This window comes from Vigna angularis, chromosome 3, assembly GCF_016808095.1.
Source record: "Vigna angularis cultivar LongXiaoDou No.4 chromosome 3, ASM1680809v1, whole genome shotgun sequence".
Lineage (NCBI taxonomy): Eukaryota > Viridiplantae > Streptophyta > Magnoliopsida > Fabales > Fabaceae > Vigna > Vigna angularis.
The window spans coordinates 4,264,651-4,274,865 of NC_068972.1; the positions used below are offsets into that span (position 1 = coordinate 4,264,651).

Genomic DNA, 10,215 nt, shown 5'->3' on the forward strand with positions numbered 1-10,215 from the left:
ATTTTAGAACTAAACATTCAATAATTTCAAATAAAAACCGTTCAAAGAGTTATTTTCTATAAATAATACATGATATTACATAAATAATACTGTTTCGGTTGAAATGGTATGAGACTATCGTCCTTTCTTGTTCTATTATCTTTCTATCTTCCAATCCTCTCTGAGAACGCAATCCCCTCCGAGAATGCAATTCACTCCAATGAGTTGTTGACCTACAAAAAACACTCTAACACTAAGTCAAAGTTAGGTATCTTTTTCAAATAGGTTTTTATTTTATTAGGATAGATCAAGCTTATTTTACCTGGACATCAATAGTATATTTACAGAGCTTGTGGCAGCCAAACACATTGATTAACCAATTAACCCAGTATATTTTTAGGCAATCAAACCTAATAATCAATTATTAGTATCCTATATTTGTAAAGTGTAAAAGAATCTAACTCATTAATACATGCTAATATACCTGTTAACTTTCCATAAATGACCATTAACTTTGATCGGTATATTTATAGTACATAAGTCCCCCAAGCAAGCTCTTTATTAAAAGAGGTGCGCAGGGAGTATTATGAGCTTTAAGATACGTCATTCACGTTTATACAGAGTCTATTTTTGATGCGCTTTAAGTCTTCATTCCTTTCTGCACCAAGCGACGAAATCTAGGAGTTCTCTTTGTAATCTTTTTCCCTAGGTTGAGCGGGAAACGCTAGGAGTTCTCTTTAGAACTTTTTCCTAAGTTGAGCGGAAAACACTAAGAGTTCTCTTTGGAACATTTTCCTAGGTTGAGTGGGAGATGCTAGGAGCTCTCTTCGAAACTTTTTCCTACATTGAACATTAGACGCTAGGAGTTCTCTTTGGAACTTTTTCGTGTACAAGATATTTTCACTCACAAAAATATCCGTTAAACAAAATAAAGTAAAAGCTTCATTATTTTATAATTTGTTTTTATAATGAAGAGCTATTAGAACCTAACAAGGTTTCCTAGGTTGAGCAGTAGGCACTAGGAGTTCTCTTTGAACTTTTTAGGCCGAGCGACGAGTGATAGGAGTTCTTTTTTTAAAACTTTTTCATATGTTGAGCGAAGACACTAGAAGTTCTATTTGAACTTTTTTCTCTAGGCCGAGCGACGTAGGAGTTCCTTTTTCAGAACTTTTTCCTATGTTGAGCGAAGCCACAAGAAGTTCTATTTGAACTTTTTCTCTAGGCCGAGCAGCGACTGATTGAAGTTCTTTTTTAGAACTTTTTCCTATGTTGAGCGAAGACACTAGAAGTTCTATTTGAACTTTTTCTCTAGGCTGAGCGGCGACTTATAAAAGTTATTTTTTAGAACTTTTTCCTATGTTGAAGGAAGGCACTAAAAGTTCTCTTTGAAACTTTTTTCTCTGCAAGATATTTTCACTCACAAACATATGCATTAAACAAAATAAAGTACACGCTTCAATATTTTATAATTTATTTTTATAATGAAAAGTCATTAGAACCTGACAAGGCTAGACATTGGTGGTCCAACTAACCAAGCGATAAGGAATTGAATGTTCATTTGCAAGATATCTTTACTCACAAAATGTGCGTTAAATAAAATATTCAATATTTTATTTTATAATGACAAGCCATTAGAACGTGATAAGGTTGAACGTTGATGGTCAAACTAACCAAACGGGAAGGAATTGAACCTTCCTGTACAGGATATTTTTACTCACAAATGCGCTAAATAAAATATTCAATATTTTATTTTTATAATGAGAAACCATTAGAACCTCACAAGGTTGAACGTTGGTGGTCCAACTGACTAAGCGGTAAGGGATTGAACCTTCCTGTGCAGGATATTTTTACTCACAAAAATATGCGTTAAATAAAATATTTAATATTTTATTTTGATAGTGAGAAGCCATTAGAACCTGGTAAGGTTGAACGTTGGTGGTCTAACTAACCAAGCGGTAAGGATTGAACCTTTCCGTGCAGAATATTTTTACTCACAACAAAAATATGCGTTAAATAAAATAAAGGTTGAAAGTTGGTGGTCCAACTAACCAAGCGGTAAGGGATTGAACCTTTCTGTGCAAGATATTTTTACTCACAAAATTATGCGTTAAATAAATATTTAATATTTTATTTTTATAACGAGAAACCATTAGAACCTGACAAGGTTGAACTTTGGTAGTCCAACTGACCAAGCTATAAGGGATTGAATCTTACTATCTAGAATATTTTTACTCACAAAAATATGCGTTAAATAAAATATTTAACATTTTATTTTTATAATTTTTTTTTGTGTGGATGCATTTAAGTTTTTGCCTCATAAACCTCTAATAGTTTCCTTAAAGTTCTCAAAACAAAAGACATGTCTTTAGAAAATATTATGGATTTTTTTGCTTTTGTTGCAAAGCTTGGTATTAATCCGAAGTAGCGATGTCGAGATCGAGCGTGTCTGGTTCCTCGTGGTTTCATGGGGATGCCACTCGACCCCACGGTGGACGCCAAATGTTTGGGTTGAATTGGTCCGAGAGTCGGTCGTCCTTCCTTTCGCTATTCTCTTTCGATCGTCCAATCTTCAATCCCCTCCAAGAACGCAATACACTTCGATAAGTTGTTGACGTACAGAAGACACTCCGACGTTCAAGTTATATATCTTTTTCAAAGAGGTCTTTTTATTTTATTAGGATAGATCAAGGTTATTTTACCTGAACATCAATCAATAATATATTTATAGGACTTGTGACACTCAAACACATTGATTAATCATTAACTCACCGTTAACACAACATAAAACAGTCTCACCTATTAATATCTGCTAATGTACTTGTTAACTATCCATAAATGATCATTAACTCCAATTCATATATTTCTTATAATATAAATACATTTGTATTGGTTTCTAATTTATGATGCATAGGAAATAAACTTGAATTATATTTATAGAAAGTTTTGAGTGGATAGAATGGTTTCCACTAGAGATTAATTATAAAATAAAGCAGGGCACGAATTCATATTGCAATCTGTGGAGGTAGTTAGCATTCCTAGTCAACATTGACGAGCCTTGGTGGCTCCAGTCTATGACAACCGGCAATGAGTGGATTGCTTTGCAGTCTATTTCCAAGTTAGGTCAGGTCAATGGTACCTGCACCATTCCCAAATTCAATTTTCCCCATTTCATCTTATTCTATCTAGGATCGTTATGTTACTTAGAAACAATAAGTTGGTTAAATTGTATTATAAATTAATAATATAAATAAATTCACTAAGTTAATATATAAGGAAAGTAATAAAAAATACTTGATTGTAAACCGGTACAAACTACAAATATGATGAAAAAAAATCATTAGATTATGAACCAAAATCATAAATATAATTAATGAAAAATTAATTACTTTTTAATTAAACAATTTCTAAAATTTTATAGAGCTAAAAAATATTTATTGATCATTAGAATTAATGTAAATAAGAATAGTATTTAGTATTTTAGATTCTTTCTTTAATATCTGATAAGGATGGATGAGGACAAAAAAAATAAAAATAAATAAATACGTCATCTACATAACATTTTTATGTTTAATTTTAATATTTTTAATTTAATTCCTCATCAATTTAGAATATTGTTTATATTTTTAAAATATTGTTTATATTTTTATTTAGTTAATATTTTAAGATATATATGGCATTAGCTATAAATTTATTTTAAATAAATCACTTTAATAAATTGATTAATAAAATATAATGATCATATCATATTTAATTATTTATTATAATCAAAATTACTACCAGAAAAAAAAATACAACACATATAATCAAAATTGCTACCAGAAAAAAAAATATAGCACATGTGTTAGTAAATTTTAAATATTTTTAATTTTATTATAAATTAATAATATATATAAGATTAAGTTGATATATAAAAGAAAAAATTGAAAATAATAAGAAGCACCTAAATGTTAAATACAAATGTGATGAAAACACAAAAAAGAAAAAAAAAAGAAACCCATGATAGTTTTATTAAAAATATTTCAAAATAATGATTACTTTTAAAAATTAGTTAATAATTATATTTTTCAAAAAATTAGCTAACAATTATATTTTTTATCATGTAAATTTAAAACATAATTTTTTATTCTAAAGATATATGGTATAATTTTATATTACATTCTAAGCTGAAGGACTAGTCCGCTGTTTTTTTTTTTTTTTTTCGAAAATCTAATGTTATGTGAAAATGGGTCCAAAGTTTTTATTTTTACATAAAAACGGGAAAATGTTGCATTGTTGGACTGAAATGAGCCAAAAAGAGTTGTTATCCGGACTGTTTTAGATTTTAGTCTATCAGACTTTGGCCGACTTATTGGACTGTGTTACTAAAGCTGGACTATGTTAATATAAGCTGTCGCAGCATGATATTCAACTTTTTTTTTTTCAATGAAGCTGTGATATTGGACTGACCCACTTGACCCGTAGGTTGACCTGCAGGATTGCCGAGTTTGACGAGAGTTGGTTCAAGTTTTCAAATTGAAAAAATTGTTCTTGATTCGTCTTTTTTATTGGACTGATGGAATGATTCTCCGGATTTAACCGTTTTTGTCATCTCATTGAAAAATGAATACCGTTTTTATCTATATTGTTTCGAATAACAAACTCAAAAAGGCTTCCGCTTAAAGTATTCGGATTACTAATTAATAGAAGGGGTTTAATTGCTTTTATTGATTGATCTGCTTTGGGAATATTATCAAATAGTTTTTTCAAACAAGAAATTGCATGAAAAATTACATGAGCTCCGAGAGTATTTACGTAGTCTAAGTATTGATAGTGAACGAATATCAATCTCGTTACCAAAATCTAGCGAGGGTACAGCTCAGTTATTGAATTCTCATTTTCTGACTCTTGAGCAGATTTATTTGTTGTTGCCCTTGAACTGTGTCCCCATGAATACGTGGCTGGAAGGCTTCTAGTTGTACTGTGGGCATAAAATGCAGGTTCAGAAGGGATGGGAAGACTGAGAGAATAGCTACTCAGCATGAGCATAACGGTCGCCATGGTTGGTCTATTAGTTATGTTTTCTTGAACACAGAGCAAACCAATATGAATGCATCTCATCACTTCATTTAGTGAATTGTTGTTCAATGATGGATCTACAATGTTTACAGCTGTTCCCTCCCTCCAGTTTCTCCATGTCTGCAAATATTTGTTATTTCAGTCTCACTGGTTCCACCAATGTGTTGGCTATGTAATTTTCTAATACATATTTTTTAATGAAAAATAAATAATAAGGAGAAAATAGCACTTACGAAGCTCAGTAGATCTTCAACATTCTCCCCATGACGAAAGCTACTGTTTTTCTGGCCACTTACGATCTCAAGAAGCAGTACACCAAAACTAAAGATATCTGACTTCACCGAAAATTGTCCTTGCGTTATGTACTCCGGTGCCATGTATCCACTTCAAGCCAACATAGATAGGTTGAATTAGTCAATCTCTCCACCATCACAATTTTTCATTCAGCTTCTAATGATATTCATAACAAAGTTATAATCTTAAGAATTTAGTAACAGTACATGATTATGATTAGGTGACAGTACTTACTAGGTTCCCACAACTCTATCTGTATTTGCGTGAGTTTGATCCAGTAAAACCAGTCTTGCCATTCCAAAATCTGCTATCTTAGGATTCATCTCTTCGTCTAAGAGAATATTGCTTGCTTTGAGATCACGATGTATAATACGCAGAAGAGAATCTTCGTGAAGGTAGAGAAGCCCTCGGCTAATACCTTTTATGATTCTGTATCGCATTGCCCAATCCAACAGTGCTTTCTTGGCTGGATCTGCATACAACCTGAGTTTTAGTGGTACATATACATGTGTGTGTTTATATGTGTGTGTGGATATCATTAAGACCTACCAAATATGAAATAATCAAGGCTTTTGTTAGGAACAAACTCATAGACGAGTAGCCTTTCTCTTCCTTCCAAGCAGAAACCAAGTAGTCTGACTAAATTTCTGTGCTGAAGCTTGGCCACTAAAAGCACTTCATTCTTAAACTCTGTGTCTCCTTGGCTGGATCCACTTGACAACCTTTTGACCGCAATTATCTGTTCATTGGGGAGCCTACCCTGAAATTACAAATCTCTGTCCGGTTAATGTTTTAGCATGTTTTGATTAAAACACGATGTGTGTCTGAACTCGACAGAGTCATTTACCTTGTAAACAGCTCCAAATCCACCTTCTCCAAGTTTATTAGAATCAGAGAAGTCTTCTGTAGCAACTCGTATTGTCTCGAAGTCAAATTGCAATGACTGAGTAATTTCGATGTCATCATCGTCTTGATTAACTTCACATGGGAACAAATTTAAAATAGTGAGTTTTTAAAATATGTTACAACACAAGCACAATAGTGCAGTCAGAATTTGAAATCGGGTGGTACAATTTCTGAAACAGCACACAAAGGGTATATAAGCCTCTCTTTTTACATTCTCAGCGGCAACTTTACTCATGCTTTCAATCATTCAAAAAATAATTTTGTCAGTTTGATAGATTCTAAGTAGTCAAATAGAAATTATCATTTATAGGAAAAAATACTGTAAATTATGACATATCATATATGCACTAGATACTTGGAACTTGCCTGCTAAACGTTTTCTTGCCTTCCTCCTCCTTAAATAACTGCAGAGACAAAGGAGGGAAACGACAGCAAGAACGACAGTAGAAACAACAACGGCAATGACAATTGTTGTGTTTTTGCTCTCTGAAAAAACAAGAATTTTCTGCGGGGTGAGGGAGGCATTTCAACAATTAAGGATGATAAAGTATCAAAAAGTCTAACAATAACAAGTACCTTTGGCGGAAGTGTTATTGAAGGAGGAAGGAGATGATGGTGATGGTGGTATTACATCAGGGTCTAATTTAGGCGTTTGATCGTAGAAGCTGTAAGTTTCGAATCTAATATTACAACTTGGTCTAACAACTCTAACACCCTTCTTGTTCGCACAACACGATGAGATTTCGTATATAGCCCCATCCAAGCATCTATTGCAGTCTGTCTCGGACAAATCAGGGGTGCACTGCACAAGACCATATATGGTTTGAAGAGTTGAAACATCAACACTATCCGCAGCATACTTGCGACGAGAGTCACCTGATGCAGCCACGGCTGTGAGATTCTTCATTAAGTTGGTGAGGGCTTGGTTAAACTTATCCGGTTCCGTTACATTGTTACTGTTCTTCATGGAGAACCAAGGAGAAGATTCCACGACACCGAATATTGAGCGCGGAGAATAACTCAACTGGCATTCGTTGGTCTTCAACCACAAATATGCCTCTTTCTGGTTTGGACAAAGCTGTGTGATCGTGGCTGCAGAATCGTTGAGGCACCTGCGGCACTTATCTGGCTCAACATCTCCTCTGCATAGCCCAATGGCGTTTACTTTGTCATTGTTTTGACCATATGAGAAGTTGTAGAAACCATAATTAATTTCTGTGTGGGAAGAAAGCTTGGATAGAAGGGTGTTGAGATTGTTGTGATAGGTGCTATTGATTGTGTAGTTCCCTTCCTTGTTATCACAGTAGTTGTGGGTAACCTGGGCGCTGGCTCTAGATATTAGACAAGAGAGAAGAAAAGCAAGCATGCAAGAAACAGCGGCCATAGGTACGGCCATCGATAATGTCTCTTGGCTAAAGATTGCTTGTGTCACTTTATAATCTTTCTTCCATCTATCATTTCCACGATCATTCTCTTGGTCTACTTGTGATTTAATGTTATATATTTTATAACCAGTTGTCTGATTTTTATATATTTTAATCGTAATAAACTAATTTTACATTAGCTTCTCTTCTGGTAAGTAATATATATCTAAGTTCTTAACACTCTTTATGAAATGACACTTGAAGAGGAAATAAAGACACTAAGAAGAGTTTAAATATACTGAGAGCAAAGAAGTAGATGACTTTTTTGTTTAAATAAGGCTTTATGTTCAGACCTATCTTCGTCAGCGGTACGCGGAAAATTACAAAAATTATAAAATCAATTAGCCGACGCTAACGGACAAATGAGCAGAAAAGCAGCGGCGCGTAAAGTGTTGAGTGGAAAGAGCAAAGAAAAGCGGAGAATGAGGGGAAGCCCCTGGTTTGCAATAAAATCATGTGATGACTGAGTCATTAGCATTGTCGTTGGATGACGACTAAAATAAGTGAAATAAAAACAAAAAATTTAATAGGAATTAAAGTTATTTAGATATTGATATTTTCATAGAAAAAATATTAATTAATTCTGTTTTCGAAAAAGTTGAACGTAATATGTATTAATATCTTCGTAAACGAGGCTAGAATAGATCACAATAAAATGTATTTTCTAGTCCACAAACTACGAGAAAAGCGTCCTTTTTTGCATGTGATAAGCAGCGAAAAAACTACATAAATATTATCAAGTAGTTTCAAATTAAGTGCAGACCAACCTATTTAAAATGTAAACAATTTTATTGAAAAATAATTTAGTAAAAAAAAATAGGAAAGTTAGCTTTTTTTTTATAGTTATTTTGTTGATAAATATTCTAATTGTCAATTAAGATCACTAATAAGTCAAGTTATATTATTTAATATAAATATCCATTAAATATTCAATTTTAATTTTAAGTATAGATTTTAAAGATATATTTTACTATCTCAAAAATAATAAATTAAACATTAAATATATATATATATATATATATATATATATATATATATATATATATATATATATATATATATTAACAACACAATTTTACATAAAAATTCTTTTACATTTAAACTCAACAAATAAAAATTACCTTCTATGATGGAGAATTTTACAAAATTGGAGAATTTGGAAGAAATTGGAAGTAAAACACCTCTCTCAAGCTTTTTGGAAACTGCTGCATGTTTCAATCACATCTCTCGTTTGCATCATTCTCTCCAACGAAAAAAGAGAAAACCCTCCATGGAAAGAGGAGAACCTAAAAAGGAGAAAGAAGAGTTTTCAAAAATTGTTTTTTATTGACTTATTTCACATATTCAAAATACAGATTAGAGATAAACAACTATAAATCAACTAAAATATATAAAACAATGTAAAAATAAGATAAAGTTAAAGATTAAATAAGATAAAAGTCATGATAAAGTTGATTTTATTCACAAAACTTAATACCAACTAAAGTAGAAAATAATGTTATCAAATATTTTAAATGAATATGTTCATATATTGATATATTGAATAAAGGAGTTTGGTATTAATATATTAGATAAATCTATTGATACACTTATTAGAGGAGTCTAACAAAAATATATTAGACAAATATAATATTCCTACACTGATTTTTATTTATAACAAATATATTTTATGTATTTTTTACATAGTCTATCTTTTATGTTTTTAAAGAATTTATTCTATATTTTTTCACATCTTATATCTTGTATTTACAATTTTAATCTTTATATTTTTACATACTTATTGACTTTTTAAACTTATAAATAATTTTTCACTTTAATTCTATTCAAAATTTAATTACAATCTTAAAAATATTATTATTATTGTCTTCCACCTCTAAATATATTTTAATATAATATAATATATATTTAAATATATTATAACATAATATATTTATTAACATAAAAAACACAAAAAAAAAAACATCACCATCGTGCGTAGAAAATTATTTAAAACTAATTAATAAAATAAAAAGTTGTTATCTAAAATGTTAAACATCTACCATCTCACGGAAACATGATAAGAAAAAAAAACGAAACTTAAAAAAAGTAGTTTAACTTTCTAAAAAATTATAAAATATTCAATATATTTTCTAAAATAAAATATCTATGATATAATTAATTATGTTACTATGTGGTGAGTCGGATCATGGATCATGGAGAAGAGCGGTGCAACCAGTCGAGTTCGATAGCCGTTGAATATAGTTAAAACACAATTAATATGATAAATTATTAATATTGACATTAATAACCATTAAAAAATAAATTAATAGGTTTGATTTTTGTAAACATAATCTCTGAAAGTAGAGTAGAAGTTTAATTTTGGGGTAAGATACACTTTTTATAATATAATTACTGTGGACGTTACTCCCTTGAAGCAAACGGTCATCCAGAACAGAGAGAGGAGGGAGTAAATTTCGTCCAAGCAGGCAGGAGAAGTGAGTAAAATCCATTCTCGCCCCAATCTAACATAAACAAATTATATTTGTAATATAATTATATTTATGTATATGATTGACGT

At 31.2% G+C, this 10,215-nt stretch overlaps 1 protein-coding gene across 1 annotated transcript; it reads right to left on the reverse strand.

The window, feature by feature from the left end:
* Positions 1-4,655: 4,655 nt before the first annotated feature.
* LOC128195765 (cysteine-rich receptor-like protein kinase 44) lies at positions 4,656-7,707 on the reverse strand. Its single transcript, XM_052874329.1, has 7 exons — positions 6,811-7,707; positions 6,601-6,720; positions 6,176-6,306; positions 5,878-6,088; positions 5,563-5,800; positions 5,268-5,418; positions 4,656-5,154 (listed from the first exon to the last, which is right to left on the reverse strand). The coding sequence occupies exons 1-7, from the start codon at positions 7,628-7,630 to the stop codon at positions 4,819-4,821; spliced, it is 2,007 nt and encodes a 668-aa protein (XP_052730289.1). The 5' UTR covers positions 7,631-7,707; the 3' UTR covers positions 4,656-4,818.
* Between the last annotated feature and the right edge of the window lie 2,508 nt (positions 7,708-10,215).